General features: G+C 37.4%; 1 protein-coding gene across 6 annotated transcripts in view; it reads right to left on the reverse strand.

Moving 5' to 3' along the window:
- The window catches only part of PIGK (phosphatidylinositol glycan anchor biosynthesis class K), a 136,514-nt gene that overhangs the window by 77,085 nt on the left and 37,940 nt on the right, over positions 1 to 21,489 (reverse strand). For 4 of the 6 annotated variants that reach the window (XM_086390650.1, XM_086390649.1, XM_086390652.1 and 1 more), the window contains exons 7-9: positions 18,739 to 18,856; positions 18,445 to 18,555; positions 7,059 to 7,231 (exon numbers count right to left, since the gene is read on the reverse strand). In XM_086390650.1, coding sequence (XP_086246776.1) covers positions 7,059 to 7,231; positions 18,445 to 18,555; positions 18,739 to 18,856 — 402 coding nt within the window. Of the gene's footprint in view, positions 1 to 7,058; positions 7,232 to 10,212; positions 10,350 to 18,444; positions 18,556 to 18,738; positions 18,857 to 21,489 lie in introns of all 6 variants that reach the window. The other 2 variants (XR_015160286.1, XR_015160287.1) reach the window with 1 other exon arrangement.

A 21,489-nucleotide genomic window follows, 5' to 3' on the forward strand; every position in this document is an offset into this window, starting at 1 on the left:
TGGTCAAATAGGAGATGGCAAGGGTGAACACCAACATTTTAGGAATCAGCGAACTAAAATGGACTGGAATGGGGGAATTTAACTCAGACAACCATTATATCTACTACTATGTGCAAGAATCCCTTAGAAAAAATGGAGTAGCCATCATAGTCAACAAGAGTGTCTGAAATGCAGCAACTCGATGCAATCTCAGAGATGACTGAACGATCTTAGAAATGCTGGGCTGGATGAAGCACAAACTGGAATCAAGATTGCCAGGAGATATATCAATAATCTCAGATATGCAGATGACACCACCCTTATGGCAGAAACAGAAGAAGAACTAAAAAGGCTACTGATGAAAGTAAAAGAGGATAGTAAAAAAGTTGGCTTAAAACTCAACATTCAGAAAACTAAGATCATGGCATCTGGTCCCATCACTTCATGGCAAATAGATGGGGAAACTGAAAACAGTGACAGACTTCATTTTTGGGGGCTCCAAAATCATTGTAGATGGTGACTGCAGCCATGAAATTAAAAGATGCTTGCTCCTTGCAAGAAAAGTTATGACCAACCTAGACAGCATATCAAAAAGCAGAGACATTATTTTGTCAACAAAGGTTCATCTAGTCAAAGCTATGTTTTTTCCAGTAGTCATGTATGGATGTGAGAGTTGGACTATAAAGAAAGCTGGGCACCAAAGAATTGATGTTTTTGAACTGTGATGTTGGAGAAGACTCTTGAGAGTCCCTTGAACTGCAAGAAGATCCAACTAGTCAATCCTAAAAGAAATCAGTCCTGAATATTCACTGGAAGGAATGATGCTGAAGCTGAAACTCCAATATTTTGGCCACCTGATGCAAAGATCTGACTCATTGGAAAAGACCCTGATGCTGGGAAAAAATGAAGGCGGGAGGAGAAGGAGACAACAGATGAGATGGTTGGATGGCATCACCAACTCAATGGACATAAGTTTGAGTAAACTCCAGGAGTTGGTGATGGACAGGGAGGCCTGGAGTGCTGCAGTCCATGGTGTAGCAAAGAGTCAGACACGACTGAGCAACTGAACTGAACTGAACTTTTAGCTGATTAGCAAACAATGTTGTCAAAGTTTCATGTGAACAGCAAAGAGACTCAGCTATACATATACATGTATCCATTCTTCCCCAAACCCCCTCCCAACCAGGTTGCTACAAACACTGATCAGAGTTACATGTGCTATACAGTAGGTCTTTGTTGAAAATAACCCAGTTTTTTAAAAATGAGCAAAAGACTTAAACAGGCACTTCATGAAACATATACGAATGACCAGTAAGCAACATGAAATGATGCTCAATGTCCTTAGTAACCAGGGGTTTGCAAATTAAAATCATAATGAGATTATCACTACCTGTCTAGAGAATAGCTAAAATTAAAAAGACAGTACCAAGTCTAATTAAGGACATGGAACAACTATTTGCAGAAATGCAAAATGGTACAATGACTACAGAAAATAGTTTGGAAGTTTCTTATAAAGCTAAACATGCATTTCCATATGAACCAGCAAACTTACTCCTAGGTATATTTACTCAAGTGAAGTGAAAACTTCGGTTTGTATACAATGTTTATAGTGGTTTTATTTAATTGCCTAAAACTGGGGGGCAAATGTCCTCCAATTGGTGAGATACACCAATAAAAAGGCACAAACTAAAGATATATGTGACAACAGGAATGAATCTGACATGCATTCTGCCAGTAAAAGAAGCCGGACTAGAAAATTTTTAATAATAAATTGGCATGGTGATTATCCAACGTGCATGCATTTATCAAAACTCAGAAATATACACTAAAAAAGGGTAATTTTACCAAACTAAAAAAAGAAGAAGAAAAAAAAAAAAAAACTACAGGTGCATCAGTTCAGTTCAGTTGCTCAGTCGTGTCCAACTCTTTGAGACCCCATGAATCGCAGCATGCCAGGCCTCCCTGTCCATCACCAACTTCCGGAGTTCACTCAGACTCACGTCCATCGAGTCAGTGATGCCATCCAGCCATCTCATCCTCTGTCGTCCCCTTCTCCTACTGCCTCTAATCCCTCCCAGCATCAGGGTCTTTTCCAATGAGTCAACTCTTCGCATGAGGTGGCCAAAGTACTGGAGTTTCAGCTTCAGCATCATTCCTTCCAAAGAAATCCCAGGGCTCATCTCCTTCAGAATGGACTGGTTGGATCTCCTTGCAGTCCAAGGGACTCTCAAGAGTCTTCTCCAACACCACAATTCAAAAGCATCAATTCTTTGGCACTCAGCTTTCTTCACAGTCCAACTCTCACATCCATACATGACTACTGGAAAAACCATAGCCTTGACTAGACAGACCTTTTTTGGCAAAGCAATGTCTCTGCTTTTCAATATGCTATCTAGGTTGGTCATAACTTTCCTTCCAAGGAGTAAGTATCTTTTAATTTCATGGCTGCAGTCACCATCTGCAGTGACAATATAAAATGACTTCCAAAAACATAGTACTATAGTATGTAAGAGCAACAAAACCTAAGGTTTAGAGATACCTGTTTAGGTGATGTAACCAAGATGAACGGCAAGAAAGCAAACTCCGTTTAAGAGAAGGGAAAATGGTTAACTTTGAGAGGAGTGAAAGGGCAGAGACTGAGAAGGGCTGTAAGGGATGGGGGATCTTCTGGTATACCAGCTTTGTTCTAATTCTTTCTCTGGTGGTTACATGAGCAGTTGCTTTCTGATAATTCACTGTGCTATCATTTATACTTTATATCGTTTTAAAAGCGAGCAAGGCAAGTAAACTCAGGGTAAATTATAAAAGAATAAAATAATATGTATTTTTTAGAGGTAGGAAGCATTCCTGGATTTATATTTTGGCTACACCATTTGTTAGATGTGTGACTTTAGGCAGGTTTCTTAACCTTTCTCAGTCTCACTTTACTCATCTGTATAATGGGAAAATTTTACCTGCCTCATAATTATGTGAATTAAATGGGATTAATGTAATTTTTACTTGAGGGTATCCGCCTAGCTTCCAAGTTTATTTTGGAAGGTTCATCTTATCCACCTGGGGATGGCCCTCCAGTAGCCTAGATTTTGTGTCAAATGACCCCACTACTGCCCAGCTGGGTCAGAGGTGAGCAACTGACTCAAGCTGGGCTACTCAAGAAGCCCCCTGTGGAGCTTAAAATGGAGGGTGAGCAAGTTAATTCTCTAGTTGCACTTTATCATCAATCTTTGTTCAGTCGCTAAGTTGTATCCAACTCTTGGCAACCCCATGAACTGCAGCACACCAGGCTTCCCTGTCCATCACTATCTCCCTGAGTTTCTTCAAATTCATGTCCACTGAGTCAGTGATGCTATCCAACCATCTCATCCTCTGACACCCTCTTCTCCTCTTACCCTCAATTTTTCCCAGCATCAGAGTTTTTTCCAAAAAGTCAGCTCTTCGCATCAGCTGGCCAAAGTATCATGATGAACAGAATGGATATAAAGCTCCAGAAGAGCAGTGTAAACACATTCTATGCCCTACATTCAGAGTAGGAGAGAAAGAAAAGCCTAGAACAACACAGAGACAGAGCGAGTAATGCCCACATTTTTGACTGATTTCTGCTTCTTGATTCCAGTCACTTACTGGAAGCTACCCTTGGGTCCCATAAACACAGAATACCTATATAAGAAATATCTTTAAGGAAATAATGCTAGCTCAGGTTGGATTCTATTATTTTCAATCCAACAAGGCTAGGCAATAGTCCTTATATAAAGCATGAAGCACCCAGAAAAGGCTCAAAATCTAGAAACTGTGGCAGGAACTTTCTGATCTTTGACTGACTACATGAGCTGCAGACTTCCTTACCCAGCCCTTGAAAGAGTTCTACTCTGGTGTCCAAAACATAGACTGACCTTGTTAAGGTCATTTTCATCCCTCTATCTATAAGAAATCTATAAGAAAAGCATCCAGCTCAAATTTCCCATTAGATTCAAAAATTTTAATTGCTAAAGACTGCCTCAAGAGAGAAAGAAATTCTATAGTATGACAGAATAAAATTACAACAGCCAAAAATTAATAGAATCAAATGCCTAAATTTAGAGCATAAAGCAAAAGTCAGACAGGGTAAGATGTCACCTAAAATTGAGTAAAATTTGAGTATTTATACTTGATATTGTCCAAGATTTCATTATTTCTTGGACAATGCCTACAGAATTTACACTTCTACATTTTAGTGTGGGTATTTTTACATTCACAAGCTATAGGCTCTTTTCCCTAGGGTACTCTGGTACACCAAGTAACGTTGACATGGACTTATTACTATATTATAGAAAGTCCAACTGTTTGAGGCTGTTTGCTTATTTATCAAAGTCAACCTATGTACACTGGGATAAAACAGTTCAGAATCAAGTTATATAAGGCAAGCTTATTGCAGCCATTCCTTATTTTGCCTCATTTTAATGAATTAAAGACACAGTAAGACACATGGTGAAACAAGTGTTGTCGCTAAGGTTATGATTATCACTTAAGTATATGACTGTACCTTATTCATATAATACGTGTATGTTGGAAGACATATTAAAAAACAATTATTTCATATAGCTACTTCAGTCAATTTTATGTTCTAATGTTCTCCATTGTATTGGAATTTAGTTTAGCTTGCTCTAATACACAAAATATGAAATATAGACAATCTGGAAAATGAGTTCCATTATTTTCCTAATATATGTAGAAAATATTATTTTTAAAAGCTTAACTGTCGATTTTAATAACAGTAATTGTATTGATGTTTTAACCTAAGATCTGTAAAATTACATATGCATTCAATCCCCAAATTTCCTTAATAAAGTAGCTTTTTGTGATAGCTGATCTCTAAATATACTTTTCTCTAAACAAACATCCAACTGCCACTCATATTTGCATATAAATAGCACCCATAATAATGAGATAATATTTGTATCACCCAAGAAAAAATTTCTGGAGTATGTTGAGAATTGAATCCTCCTAAATTAATTAGATAACAAGTATCAGTAATTATGAAACCATCTGTGAGCAATGTTCTAAATAAAATTTATTCATAAACACTAGAGGGTGCTCAAATTCAACAGTGTCTGCTCATTGCTGAGCATCTGAAAGCAACAACCCTGTTAATCAACTATATTCCAATATAAAATAAAAATTAAAAACAAAATACAGTGCCTGATATCTGGCATTGATGCTTAAAATAATTTTCTCCTTAATTAAAGATAAATGAAGATAATTATCAGCACCAACTTTTGCTTTTGAATTATATAGAGAGATACTTCATGAGATAAAATTTCATCTTTCCAGAATATATAATAGAACTTAGTAGAATTCCACTGAAATCATTTTTATTGTACAACTATTATATTTAATATTGTGTTAAATGAACAGAATAGAAAATAAGTACAGAGGAAGTATAAAGACAGTCCTTATCACTATAGGAAATTAATGCAATATTCAGATGGTTAACAAAAGGTGTATCCCGTATATTATGGACTTAGGTTCAAGGAAAATTACAAAATGAACCTGGTAAAAGACATACAGTAGCTCAATTTCAATTGCTAAGTATTAAGGTATAGTTTACCTATTTTACAAAAGCAACTTAAAAACAGTATTTAAATAATAAATAAAAGTAATACTGTTGTTGGATATCATCTGTTGTCTCGAGAAAATATTTTTAAAGCCAACAGACATAGGAAATTGAAAACGAAAAAATCTAGACTTTGAATATCATAATAGGAAATAATAATAAAATCAATTTCAAATCTTCATAAGAAATACATTTACTACTAGCTTTTAAAATTTATTTCTAAAACATTCACAACCTCAATTACAAATCTTTGAAATTTTCAAAATTTAAAGTAATTTATATGTTGCCATTTGGCAATCCAGGAAAGCTCCCTGGAGTATGTGTTTCCAATAGATAGCATGAAACAATTCCAAATAACAAAGCTGAATGGCAAACAATATCAATTTCTATGTATTTCAAAAAAATAAATATTAACTGAGATACTACTTAACCCCCAACAAAGTATGTTGCCTTTAAAAATGTTTACAGAGAAGAAAAACAGAACACTATCTATACTTCTGAAGTCACATAGCCAAAATTAACGAGTCTCTCTCAGTCTCTCACTCTCTTTCACACACACACACACACACACACACACGCATGCACACACTACTCACTCACACACAATCCACTCCTCAAGAGGAGAGTACTTGGAGTATACCTACCTCTCTTTCTCTCATTCCTTTCCCTAACTAATAACTAAGGGACCCCAGAGAAATCCTGAACAGTGGGACCTGTTCATAAAAGGCCACTTCAAATTTACAACAGCCCCAGATAAACTGTTTAATAGAATACAACACTAGACAAAAGCCAGAGATAGGCTTGAACCAGACTCATAAACCACCCAGACTCTGGGAAACAAAACACACGGCAAAGAACTAATCAGACTGCTGGAGTCCAGAGAAATCCTGAAAACAGAAGCACTGTGCTAGAGTTTGAAGTACACATTTGGCATCTATATTCTCCTGGTACTGATCTCCTCTTTCTATGTTTATCTGCCTTGCCTCTGCCAGATTCCTAGGGCCTATTATACTCTAAATGCCCAGCTGCCAGCTTCCCTATTCAGTGTTACGTCATTTAATACCTTCTACTGCAATAGGTGACAAAATACACATTTGTTAGAGAGTATTAATCTTTGAAATGTCCTGCCCAGTTATGAAGGTCTTCTGAACCAGCATATACACCTCTACTGACAGAAAAGTATGGCTCAGACATAATCAGTTGTCAGGGAAGTTTTCATCTTTTTAAAAGCAAGTCTGAATTCACACTACTTACAAACATCATATTTTGGAGCTACAACATAACCCTGATCAAGATCTTAGCTTGTCACTGGTATTTAGTGCTTTTGCCCATTAATCTGAAAAGCAAAGAACCAACTAAAGTGAAGAATGGGTAGAAAGGTGCAATTTTATTTATAAATACAAATATTCATCTCATTATTATATCACATAAAAATTTACAAACCATGAGACTAGAATACTCTATTCAAAAAATAATTTAAGATGAATACCTGCTTTCCACGACTCCTGAATCTGGCTGCAAACTAATAGTCTCTGTTGTAATTTCCACTTTCCGTACACTTCCAAAGAAATCAGTTATCAGGACATTTTTAGGATCCCTCTGAAAAAGATCAGTGCGATGTCCAGGAGTAGACACACACAGACTTTTGGGGCATACCTGAAACTGAAAAAAATATGTATAGCAATAATAAATGCGTATGCTTACATATTCATACAGCTTATATTAAATTCATTAACACAACATTGTAGTTCTAAAGATTAAACTTTCATTGCTACTGTACTGCTTGACACCTTAGGAAAGCTTTACAGACATTAGAATAGGTTATTGATAAAACAGGAAGCTGGCCAGGGAGGAAAACAACATTCCCTTTTTTAAATCATATGCTACAAAGTATGAAAGCAAAAGTGTTAGTCCCTCAGTTGTGTCCAATTCTTTGAGACCCCATGGACTGGAGCTCACCAAGCTCCTCTGTCCATGGGATTCTCCAGGCAAGAATACTGGAGTGAGTAACCATTCCCTCCTCCAGGGGATCTTCCCAACCTAAGGATGAACCCAGGTCTCCTGCATTGCAGGCTGATTCTTTACCATCTGAGCCACCAGGGAAATTTATGAGAACTCACAGGCAACACTATGACAAGAAAACTGCTTTTTTCTGCATCTATATCCATCTCGGTAGAATGATCTTACCAGAGCAATTTTTTAAACATTTTGCAACCATGACCCTTCATTCAAATTTTAAATTCCAATAAAATATTTACTATATAATAGACAAGTATGTAAAGAAGATGAAATCAGAGCTGCTCTGGACTGCAAGAAGCTAAAGCATAGCCTTGATATCCATCCCCCTGTCCTCCTGCTGTGAAGCTACATAAACTATTCTAAAAATCAGGTACCTTTCTTAATTTATCCATAAACCCAAAGAACCTCAAGACACCCTAGTGCTCCAAGGAATAGTCTGAAAACTACAACTTCATCACTACACAGATCTCACAGTAACTTTTAGGTCAATCTTATACCCGATACTCCACACCAGTGAACTGCCAAGGACCCCTACCAGACACTTGGTCCATGTCAAAAGGTCCTTAATATTTGGTCCTGTCCAGAACCATCTGGAATGAACTAAATATGCTCATGGACATTTGGACAAGCCAAATTTCAAGGATCCTTTGCCATGGACCAAATGTCTTATGGACATGTTGGGCAGGATCAAATGTCTGCTAACCCCAATGCCAGACGCAAGTTCATTCACTATGCAAAGCATAAAAAGTGCCCACTATACATATGTCACATGGTTACCTTTCATAGAGGATACAAAAACTGATAAGACTTGGGTCTTCTCTTCAAGTCTAGTCAGAGATGGATAAACATAGAAAGGTAGGGAAAAAGGTCGGAGAAGGCAATGGCACCCCACTCCAGTACTCTTGCCTGGAAAATCCCATGGACGTAGGAGCCTGGTAGGCTGCAGTCCATGGGGTCGCTAGGAGTCGGACACGACTGAGTGACTTCACTTTTCATTTTTCACTTTCATGCATTGGAGAAGGAAATGGCAACGCATTCAGTGTTCTTGCCTGGAGAATCCCAGGGATGGGGGAACCTGGTGGGCTGCCGTCTATGGGGTTGCACAGAGTCGGACACGACGGAAGCGACTTAGCAGCAGCAGCAGCAGCAGCAACAGGGAAAAAGGTAACAGGTTCTAATTCAGAAAAAAATAAACTTCTAAGTGTTTGAGGATAAGAAAAAAGAGGGAGTGGGACTTAAGCTATTTTTTGAAAGAAACAGGAAGATTACAGATGGGAAATAAGAGCATTTCTAATAAAGGAGCAGCTGTAGAGATGTATAAGGCAAAGAACCCAGCTTGGCAGAAGCCCAGGCTATCTGAAGGAAACCATTACAGGCCCAGACACCACAGAACTTGCGCACCTGTGGCAACAAGACTATGTGCATAGGTAATCACCAACACGACAGGAGAGGGATGGGGAAGGGCAGAGCAACTCTAATTTATAACACACAGGTGTTCCAAGAACCATGTGAAGCAGTTTGTAGATATTCTCATTTAAGTTTACCAATAACTTTGAGGTATACAAAAATTATTATCTCCCCTTCAAACTAAAGCTCAAAGAGCTTAAGTAATTTGTATAACATCACAGTGCCTTCCAGATTCAGGAAAGCAATAACAGGAAATAAGAAGAGTTCATGATATAAATTAAGAAGTAAAGGAGGAAAAAATGGGTAGGGGAAGGCTAAGAAAGTGAAATGTCAAACAAGGACAAAACAGATGGAAGGTTGAAGAAACAAAGTAAAAGATAAAATAAACAAAGATAAAATTAAAGTTCTAGGTATAGTGAAGGTACTCCTGTGTGAACAACCTGGTGGGCTTTGTTAAGTACACAATAAATATTTTCTTCCTTGCTGCTAAAAAACAAACAAAAAACATACTTTCACTTTTTAAAAAAACTGAATTATAACTGAGACAATTACATTAGTTTCAGATGCACCACATAGTGATTTGCCATTTTTGTACATTACGAAATGGTCACCATGAGAAGTCTAGTTACAATCTGTTATCATACAAAGTTATTAAACCATTGACTATATTCCCTATGCTGTACATTACACTGCTATGACTTATTTACTTTATAACTAGAAGTTAATACTTCTTAATCCTCTTTACCTATTTCACCCGTGCCTCCCCTTAACTCACCCATCTGACAACCATCTGTTTGCTCCGTCTCTGACTCTATTTCTATTTTTTAGATTCCACATATAAGTGATAGTATACAGTATCTGTCTTTTCTCTCACTTACTTCACTAAGCATAATACCCTCTAGGTCCATCCGTGTTGTTGCAAATGGCAAAATTCCATTATTTTCTTTGGCTGAGTAATATTTCATTGTATATATATACCACATCTTTACTCATTCATCTATTGGTAGAGACTTACAGTTACTTCCATATTTGGCTATTGTAAATAATGTTGCTATGAACATCGAGGTGCATGAGAGTGTTCTTCCCTAGTCTGTATTCTTACTTCCCTCACTGTAAATTAATAAATAAGCAAGCATAGGTTTATTTCTGGACTACCTATTCTGTTTCATTGTTCTCTGTATCTGTTTTTGTGCCAGAACCATACTGTTGTTAATTACTTTTTTAGTTTGAAGATCTAATTGACTCTCTCAGGCCAATTCATGAAGTCAGGCAGCATCCCATCCAGCAACTGAAAGAGTTCTCCGAGGGGTTGTACAAAATAGGTTTTCACAGGAAGAAAGGTAAGGCAAGGTAGCTATTAGCAAAAAAAAAAAAAAAAATTATTTTTAGGCCAGGATATCTCCCTTTCTGGGGGGAGGAACAATAAAAAGGCAAGAGTTTTATCATGCAAACTGCGTCTGGGGTGATGGGGGATAAAGAGAAACCATAACATTTTTGCTTAATTCCCATGACACCCAGAGATGCTGGTTCCAGGTTCATAAATTTTAAGTTGGTCATACTTCTTCATTCCATTTCTGACCTTCCAGTCTTAGGGAGATCATTTGCTTGGTGGTCGGCAGCTATGAATATGAATTTAAAGCTTCTGAGAAAATACAACCCACCATGGGGACTACTTTGATTATTATAAGCAGGATTATCCCCAGTGCTTAGAATGCACTTCAGAGTCATGGTCCCCAATACTCAAATCAACCAAAGACCCCAATGAAGGAGTTAGGCTTTTAAGCCAACTGGCTTGCTCAACGATCTTATGTAATAGAGTTTCACCTTCCATAGACGTGTCAATCCAGGTATAGCAGGTAATACTAGCCATAGCACAGATACCTCCTGGTTGACCTAAAAGATAATCAAGGACTATTCTATTATCAAGAACAACTACAGCCACAGCCTAAGAAAGCTTTCCAGGCAGCTAGCACTTTTTCAATGGGTTCTGCAATACTTTCAAGAGTTACGGAGAGGCTTCTGATCATATTCTCATTTTTATTTACTCCTTATCAGGGAAACTTGCCCTGCCAAAGGAAGCAATTTCAAATCCTAAATGCCTTCTGGTAGGTCCTTTCTAGAACAGACAGGGGCACAGTTAGATAACCTAAAAGGTATTATCTGCTTATATACCAGTCATCTAGGCATTCATAGACCCAAGGAAAATAACCATCACAAACCCAGACAAATCCTATCAGGGCACAAACTACTTCTACTTAGGTGGCACTGTTAATGGATTCATTTGCAAGTTCTGCTGCTTTTGCCCATTCAAGCCAATGGTCAATTAGATTTTCTCCTAATCTGAAAAGAGTTGTTCTAAATACCAGAGGTTATCCCTCTAAACAATGGCTTGGGAGATATGGATAACAGTGTTGTCTTTCCAGGTAAATGCCAGACTAAAGAAGGGAAAGCAAAGAAGAAGAGCTTTCAGTTAAAGTATGAAGTATCGATCTGTCATCATGGGCAGAAGCAGTCTACATCAATGTGAGTTATTTCTCTTTTTTGTCAGGTTGATTCGGAGGTCTCCAGCATTTGGACAGGACCAGATGTCAGACAGAATCTTCCTTGGCTCTGAGATGTGTACCCAAGGCTAAATACCTCTTAGTTTTGCAGCAGTGTCAGCAGTCAGAAATACTTGGTAAGGTCCCTTCTGATAGGGCTCAAAGGCTGCCTTTGTTCTTGTGCTGTGCTGTGCTGTGCTTAGTCTCTCAAATGGGTCTGGCTCTCTGTGACTCCATGGACTGTAGCCCACCAGGATTCTCCAGCCATGGGGATTCTCCAGGCCAGAATACTGGAGTGGGTTGCCATGCCCTCCTCCAGAGGATCATCCCAACTCAGGGACTGAACCCAGATCTACCGCATTGCAGGCAGATTCTTTATCGACTAAGCCACCAGGGCAGCCCAAGAACACTGGACTAGGTAGCCTATCCCTTCTCCAGGGGATCTTCCCAACCCAGGAATCGAACCAGGGTCTCCTGCATTGCAGGTAGATTCTTTATCAGCTGAGCTACCAAGGATGCCTGCCTTTGTTCTTAGTGATTTCAAATCAAAATGATGAGAGGAAACTGGAAACGTTAATTTGGTGAGTCATTGTCATCTGAGGAAACTAAACAAATACAGGATCCACTTTCAGTTTACAGGTACATAATAAGACCAGAAAGACAATTAGAGTCCATTATCTATAAAGGTACAAATATAATTTTTTCTCTCTATGATTACTTGATTTTTTAAACCAAGATAATCACAGTAAAACTAATTTGTCTGTATTAAACTTGGCCTGATTTTTACAGAAGTGCAACAAGAATAATGATTGACCATGTAAGTTCTTTTTTAAGATTGCTTCACTGGAACTTTGGAAGCAAAGTACCCAGTTGATTTTTCCAAGCAGTTTTCTTAAAGCTGTCTGGTCATATCTGAGTTGATGTACACCTCTCTCAACTATAAAACATTCCAGACAAAAGAGATTAATACAGTCAATATTTCTAATTGTGTCCTGTTACAAAGAGAATGAAAATAAGAATATTCACTAAGAGTTTCTGAATTTGGGGGATCAGATAGGAAGAAAAAGTAAATGTTTCATCCTTATTCACCAAGGTATATCCTACCAAGTTGTTGACAGCTTAAGGAAAAAGATTTCTTTAAATCTGGAAAAAAAAACATTAAAGAACCCATAATACTTTATAAACACAAAGTTACAAAAATTAAAATCATCCTTCTCAGTTCATTCAGTCTCATGTTATTAATTCTTGTTCCTCTTGAATACAGGTTTTTTTTTTTTTTTTCCCATTAATTCTTGCAATCTCACCTGAGGATTAAGGGTGATAGGGACAGTGATAATTCCAAGAAATTCCAAGGTTTTCATTAACATTCATATGATTTTCCCAAAGAAGTGGGTGCCTCAATCACTAGAGATTGTGGAAGGTATAGCCACATGGTACATCCTTACTAATAAACCCAAATTTATCTTAGTTCTTCTACAATAAGAAACCAAAGGGACGTCCCTGGCAGTCCAGTGGTTAAGACTCCATGGTTTCACAGCCAACGGCCCAGGTTCAATTCCTGGCTGGGAACCTAAGATTACATCTTACAAGTTACGCAGTGTGGCCAAAGAAAGAAAGAGAGAGACCCAAACCTGTGTTCAATAATTCCATGGTTCAGTATTTTAATTTGGAGAGATCTATAATAGATCTATAATTCATTACATTTCTAGCATTTAACTTAATTTTGGCAAAACTTTAAGGTTTCAATTTACTGAGAAGATTTGGGAAACTAATTTGAAAAACTCAACTAAAAGCTTTTTACCCTACTTATGTTTATAGAATCCGCCTGCCAATGCAGGACACATGGGTTCAATCCCTGGGTCAGCAAGATCCCCTGGAGAAGGTAATGACAACCCACTGCAGTATTCTTGCCTGGGAAATCCCACAGACAGAGGAGCCTGGCGGGCTACAGTCCATGGGGTCACAAAAGAGCAATTAAACAACAACATATTTACTTACTTGCTCCTAACAATTATTTAGATTACTTAGGGATACATCATACCCAGTTATTTTTCTTTCAAGCCTAGTGCTGATAATTCTAAAAAGATGTTTGCTTTAACCAACAACCTTAAATTAGCTTTTCTTCACTAAAAATATCTCAGATCACATAACTTTGAAAAGCATTTCAGTTAGTTTCTGTTAACATTTCTGAGAATTTCAGAATGCCCAATCTTTATGAGCTTGACGTCAAACTAACTAAATAAAGCTCTTTTACAAAATAATTTTGCAGTACCATCCAGAGGCTACACATATACATGCATATCTACAGCATAAATATGTAGATACACACAGATGCAGAGATCTTAGAGTTACCAATATTAGTGAAAAACACACCTAAGATTTTTTTATCTGCCCAATCTCCAAATATTTCTTCCCCCTCTTTTTTTTCCTGAAGAGAAACAACTGCATATTTAAAGAATGGATCTTAAGTCTCAAAGAAGATGGGAATAGGAAATCTGTATCACAAAGACACAGATTAAGTGCAGAACAACTGTCTCCAAAGTCCCAATATCTACAAGTATTCTGAGATGAACAGAAGAGGCTTTGGGACTCACAAAAAGGAATGGCATGCACCCACCTGTTGCTGGAATGTTTCTTTCCCTCTGGGTGTATTTAGCTTAGGGTATAAGGCCAAAATAAATTCTTACTAGGCACTGAATATTTTCAGTTCCTCTAAATGTTTAAGGAAATAATTTAGCACTTTACCCCAAAAATCCCTGTTTCACCAACTTTGCAAGGAGCCCATATGGGGCCATTTTAGTTGATCCTGAAAAACTTACCTAGGCCCTTAAGAACAATTTCTTTTCCAGTGTCCCAGTTGTTCACAATTGAACAACAATTCAACTGAACAATGATTGTTTTAAGTATCTTTTCTAGGTTTAATTTTTCATTAGACTTCTGCAAGGATTCTAGTGAAGTTATTTTGAAATTTTGAAAGCTTTTGGAGACTTCTGCTTACTAATTAAATCAGGTATTCCATTTGGTTTGTTTGACTTGGGAACCCTTGTTTTTAAGGGTACTTATTAAGTGACGTGCAAAGAACATAATCAATTTGATTTTGGTGTTGACCATCTGGTGATGTCCATGTGTAGAGTCTTCTCTTGTGTTGTTGGAAGAGGGTGTTTGCTATGACCAGCACATTCTCTTGGCAAAACTCTATTAGCCTTTGCCCTGCTTCATTCTGTATTCCAAGACTAAATTTGCCTGTTATTCCAGGTGTTTCTTGACTTCCTACTTTTCCATTCCAGTCCCCTATAATGAAAAGGACTTTTTTGGGTGTTAGTTCTAGAAGGTCTTGTAGGTCTTCATAGAACCATTTAACTTCAGCTTCTTCAGCGTTACTGGTTGGGGCATAGACTTGGATTACTGTGATACTGAATGGTTTGCCTTAGAAACGAACAGAGATTATTCTGTCACTTTTGAGATTGCATCCAAGTACTGCATTTCGGACTCTTCTGTTGACCATGATGGCTACTCCATTTCTTCTAAGGGATTCTTGCCCACGGTAGTAGATGTAACAGTCAACTGAGTTAAATTCACCCATTCCAGTCCATTTTAGTTCTGTGAAGAAAGCTGAGCGCCGAAGAATTGATGCTTTTGAACTGTGGTGTTGGAGAAGACTCTTGAGAGTCCCTTGGACTGCAAGGAGATCCAACCAGTCCATTCTGAAGGAGATCAGCCCTGGGATTTCTTTGGAAGGAATGATGCTAAAGCTGAAACTCCAGTACTTTGGCCACCTCATGCGAAGAGTTGACTCATTGGAAAAGACTCTGATGCTGGGAGGGATTAGGGGCAGGAGGAGAAGGGAACAGAGGATGAGATGGCTGGATGGCATCACCGAATCAATGGACGTGAGTCTGAGTGAACTCCCAGAGTTGGTGATGGACAGGGAGGCCTGGCATGCTGTAATCATGGGGTCGCAAAGAGTCAGACATGACTGAGCGACTGAACTGAACTGATTAAGTGACCTTATTGTGTTAGGACATTCTTCCTAACATAATTCTAGGTTGATTTTAGTAAAGCTTTGCCATTTTGCTAAATAACTACAGCTTCCAGGATTCATAATTCTTAAATATAAAATAAGTAGGTGTGCTGGAAGACAGTGTGCTCAACTATTTGGACATACAGGATCACATTTCTTTCAGCCAGACCTTTGGTTTTCTCAGAGCCAAACTAATACCTAAAAGGACTTGTGGTGGGGTTGGGAATGCTGGGATGTTTCACAGTGTATCTTGTTGCACACAAGTTTTCTTGAGGTTGGCAGGTGACCGAGATGTCAGTCTAACCCATTCTGTGACCAACTTATCCTAACATGGGCATCCCTGGGTTAAGTGATGACCATTCTGTCAACTTTTAAATGTCTGACCTGTACCCACGAATCTTTGCAGCCTTTTGGCTTCCAAGATAGCCATGAACAATGGCCTTTACTTCACGTGCACACTAAAACAAATACAAAGTAACTAAAAAAAAAGAAAATAGAGACTGAGGAAAGGTCTGAATCAGCAGACCTCAGAGAATGGGGACTGCAGACTGATGCCACGCAAAAGAAAAGCTGCAGCTGTCACTAGTCGTTCTCAGCAGGGAATCTAGGAAAGGATTCCAGATGGGGACATACATATAAAACCAACACAGTTCCCAATACGGAATCTGGAGACAGAATCAAGAGACTAGTTTTCCACTCAAAATACTGAACTGTGGAAAGCCAATTAGATCATGAGCTCAAACACACAAAGCACAGAGCTCAACCAAAAGGAACCTGCCAATGGCCCTTGGAAAGAGCAAGAAAGAAAACGAACTCAAAAGAGTTCACAGGGTGCCACGCCTGTGTTTCCTGCTGTCCCTGAAAGCCATGAGAAGTTCACTTCAAATCTCATTGCTACCACCTGTTAAAATCTAAAATTCAATGAAGTAATTCAAAAATGTATTGGGCTTTATTAGATGATTCATCATGGGTAGACAACATCCCATCTAGCAACTATAAGAGGGCTCCCAGTACCACACTTGTTTTGACTACTGTAGCTTAGCAGCATAGTTTTTTGAATTCAGGGAGTGTGACATGTCCAACTTTGCTTTTTTCTCAATGTTACTTTAGTTAGTAGGGTGGGGTCTTTTGTGGTTCCATACAAATTTTAGGATTAGTTGTTCTAATTCTATTTTTTAAAAATGCCTTTGGTATTTTGATAGGGACTACATGAAATCTGTAGATTGCTTTGGATTTTGGAATATTTTAACAATATTAATTCTTCTAAATCAGAATCATGGATTTATTCTCCTTAATTGTGTCATCATCAATTTCTTTCATTAGTACTTAAGAGTTTTCAGAACACAAGTCTTTCACTTCCTTGGCTAAATTCATCTTTAGGTGTTTAATTCTTTTTGATGCAATTGTAAGGGGGATTACTTTAATTATTTCTCTTTCTAATAGTTCATTAGTGTGTAGAAATTCAATCAATCTTTGTATATTAATCATACAACTTTACTGAATGGTAACATTTTTGTATTCTACAACTTTAGTTCTAATGGTATTTTGGTAGAGACTCCAGGGATTTCTATAAAACGTCACCTGCAATTAGTGACAATTTTACTTCTTTCCAATTTGGATGCCTTTTACTTCTTTCCTTGCCTAATTTCTGTGGCTAAGACTTCCAATACTATATTGAATAAAAGTGGCAAGAGTGGGGATTCTTGTCTTGTTCTTGATCTTGGAGGAAAAAGCTTTCTCTCAGCTTTTCATTGCTGAGTATGTTAGCTATGGATCTTTCATATATGGCCTTTATTATACTGAGGGATATTCTCTCTACACCCACTTTGCTAAGAGTTTTTATCATAAATGGATGTTGAATTCTGTAAGATGATTTTTTTCTGCATCTATTGAAATGATCATATGATTTTTATCAGTCATTTTGGTAATGCAGTGCATCCCATAATTGATTTGTGAATGTTAAAGCATCCTTGCATCCCTGGAATGAGTCCCACTTGATCATGCTGCATGATCCTTTTCAAAGTATTGTTGGATTCAGTTTACTAGTACTCTGTTGAGGATTTTTGCACCTGCAGTCATCAGGGATATTAGGTTGTAATTTTCTTTTTTTGTAGTATCAATTCTTTTGTTTTGGTGTCAGGGTGATGCTAGCCTCATAAAGTGACTTTGGAAGTGTTCTTTATTCTTCAATTTTGTTTTCATTTTTTTGAATAATTTGAGAAGGATTGGTATTAAATTTCTTTTAATGTTTGGCAGAATCACCTGTGAAGCCACCTAGATCTGGACTTTTGTGGGGAGAGGGGGGAATACTAATTCAGTTTCATTACTAGTAATTGGTCTATTCAGATTTTCTAATTCCTCATGATTTAGTCTTGGAAGATTGCATGTTTCTAGGAATTTATACATTTCTTTTAGGCTGTCTAATTTGTTGGCATATAACTGTTCATAATGTTCTCTTATGATCTTCTGCATTTCTGTGATATTGATTGTAATTGCTTTCTTTCTTTTCTGAATTTATTTGGGCTCTTTTTTTCTTAATAAGTCTGTCTGGCTAAAGATTTGCCAATTTGTTAGTATTTCAAAGAACCAGCTCTTAGTTTCATCAATCTTTTCTATTGCCTTTTTAGCTGTTATTTCACTTACTTCTGCTTTGATCTTTATTATTTTTCCTTCTACTAACTTTGGGCCTTGTTCTTCTTTTTCTAGTTCCTTGAAATGTAAAGTTAGATGGTTAAGAATTTTCTTGTTTCTTGAGCCAGGCCAATGTTACAAAGAAATTCCCTCTTAGAAACTGCTTTTGCATCATTCAGCATAAGGAAGAGTACCCTAAAAGTATGAGAAAGGTTAGCACAGCTATCGTGCTATAATCAAATCAAGCAAATACTTACAAGGTCATTCATATTAGTTTGGCTAGCTGGATTAATTTCCTCCAAAAATTCTAAGACATAAAATGTGTATCTATCCATAAGATGGACTCCAACTGCAGGATCAGGTTGATGCTATGAAAAAGCAAAAGAAAAAAAGTACATGTCTAATAAGACATATGATCATTAAAACAAAATATTTAAAATATAATCAAAATTTCCACCTAAGATATAAAGTCTACATAAGTAATTTCAGAAATAGCTACATATTTCAACAACAATGCCATTTACAAACAGGAAAAAAGAAAATGTACCTACCGAAAGTGAATCTTCTCCCACTTGGCTACTAGCTAAAGCCATTATATTAGGAGAATAAAATCTCTCATACATGGATGCTCCTTGACAAGTATCAATAATAAATAGTAGTTCATTGTAGCTGAAAGAAAAGTGATAGTATCTATGACATGAATCATGCTGTTAATCATACATTGATTAATGTTTTATAATACTTCCATAAGATGTTTAAGTCATATCTTAATCATTTCATCAGCTAAAAATTTGAGATTTTTCAATAGAATTCCCAATATAAATCTATACTAGAAAATTTAAAGGTAAAATCATATCTGGGGAAACCACTTCAACAGAGTGCAGTGGTTGTACCACAAAGTGGCTGCCCAAACTCTTTTCCCTTCCCTTATCTATGACACATAACTCAGAGTCCAAACAAATGTTTAATTCAAAAAGCACTTCTCTGGCACTCACACAGTCCTAGAAACTGAGCTAGTTTTAGAAAAACACACACACGCACACATATATATGACAGTCACCATACTCAAAAATCTCAAAATCTAACTAGAAGACAGAAACATAAACATGTAACTGAATCAGAATATGATGAGTATTACAAATTTTATTGAGGGCCTACAGCATGCCTGACACTAAGCTGGGGATGCAATATAGTCCTTGCCCTCACTAGTGTAGAGTCTAACAAAGTCAAAAATGTTCCAAGAGCACTGAGAAAGAAACAGAGGGAAAGGCAGGTCACAGAAAGGTGGTGTGTCTGGCAAGATCAGTGAGAGATGAATGTTCTTTAACAAAGAAAGGAACAGCACATTCCAGCAGAAGAAAAAGCCTATATAAAGGCACCTAACATAAAAACTATCAATGTCTGGGGTAAAGGAATAGTATGGTGCAGTTCAGATCTAAAATTAATTTGGTAAAATGGAGAGAAATTAGTTTCAAAAAGGTAATGTGTTACTTGCTCAATCGTGTCCAACTCTTTGTAACCCAAGGACTGTAACCTGCCAGGCTCCTCTGTCCATGGAATTCTCGAGACAAGAATACTGGAGTAGATTGCCATTCCCAAGGGATCTTCCTGGCCCATGGATCAAACCTGGGTCTCCCGCATTGCAGGCATATTCTTTACCATCTGAGCCACCAAGGTAGGGCCAATCTATAAAGTATCCTGTGTGAAGTTTGGATCTTACCCTATAAATCTGAACAAGCCATCAATGGCTTTTTTAAAGTGAATGAATAACATAATCAGCTCTACATTTTAGAATGAGCTGCTTCACTGATGAAGGTGAAAATAGGAAGCAGATAATATTTTCTCAGATACTGAATCTAGGTAAACAGCTAACACTACACCCAAAAAGAAAGCACGAAATCTTAATGATATCTAAGCAGATGATAGAAGGTACAACTAATATGACACATTTGTTCTGAGACAAAAATCTGTGGATACTTCTGGGAATTAGGACCATCTAAAGGTTACGAGAGGCAGTACAATAAAACAATTAAGAGAGTAAGCTTTGGGACAGGACCACTTAGATGTGAATCCTAGCACTAGCACTTAAAAGCCATGCAAAGTTTGGCAAGTTATTTAAACTGTGCTCAATTTACACACTTGTAAGAATGAGAATCATAACGTATCTGCCTCATGGAGTCATTAAAATTAAACAGAACACCACCACATGGCAACACAGTGCCAGTGCCTAGTATACATTCAATAAACATAGCAGTGAATAAGATAAAATCAGTACCAAGCAAAAGCTGTCTCAATACTTCTATACTTTCTCCTTATGCTTATAATCCAGTATTTTGAATATTTAATTTGTAGCATAGCTGTGTACGTATTTCTCTTTTCTCCTATATTTTAAACACTTTGAAGGCGCCATAAGCATCCTATTCCCCTCTGTGCCATATGTTTAGAAGGTAAACCATAAGCATTTATTGAGCATAACCAAGTTAAAAGCAGTTCAACTGATACTTTATTTTTTTAATTGATTTTTGATTGGAGGACAATTGCTTTACAATGTTGTATTGGTTTCTGCCTTACATTGACACGAATCAGCCATAGGTATACATATGTGCCCTCCCTTTTTAACCTCCTTCCCACTTCCCATCCCATCCCACCCGTCTAGGTTGTCACAGAGTACCTGGTTGAGCTCTCAGCATCACAGAGCAAATTTCCACTGGTTATCTATTTTACATATGGTAGTGTTTATGCTTCAGTCTACTCTCTCAATTTGTCCCACCCTCCCCTTCCCCACTGTGTCCACAAATCCATTCTCTATGTCTGCATTTCTATTGCATTCATCAGTACCATTTTTCTAGATTCCATATATATGTATTAATATAGAATATTTGCTTTTTTCTTTCTGAGTTACTTCATTCTGTATAACAGGCTTTAAGTTCATCCACTTCACTAGAACTCACTCAAATCTGTTCCTTTTTATGACTGAGTAATATTCCATTGTATATATGTATGTATGTGTGTGTGTGTGTGTGTGTGTGTATATATATATATATATATATATATATATATATATATACCACAGCTTCTTTATCCATTCATTTGTTGATGGATATTTAGGTTGCTACCATGTCCTGGCTGTTGTAAACAGTGCTGCAATGAACACTGGGGTAAGTAAAAGTCACTCAGTCATATCTGACTCTTTGCAACTCTATACAGTCCATGGAATTTTCCAGGCCAGAATACTGGAGTGGATAGCCTTTCCCTTCTCCAAGGAATCTCCCAACCCAGGGACTGAACCCAGGTCTCCCACG

Source organism: Bos grunniens, chromosome 3 (genome assembly GCF_055505025.1).
Source record: "Bos grunniens cultivar Pamir isolate PY7600 chromosome 3, Bosgru_T2T1.0, whole genome shotgun sequence".
Lineage (NCBI taxonomy): Eukaryota > Metazoa > Chordata > Mammalia > Artiodactyla > Bovidae > Bos > Bos grunniens.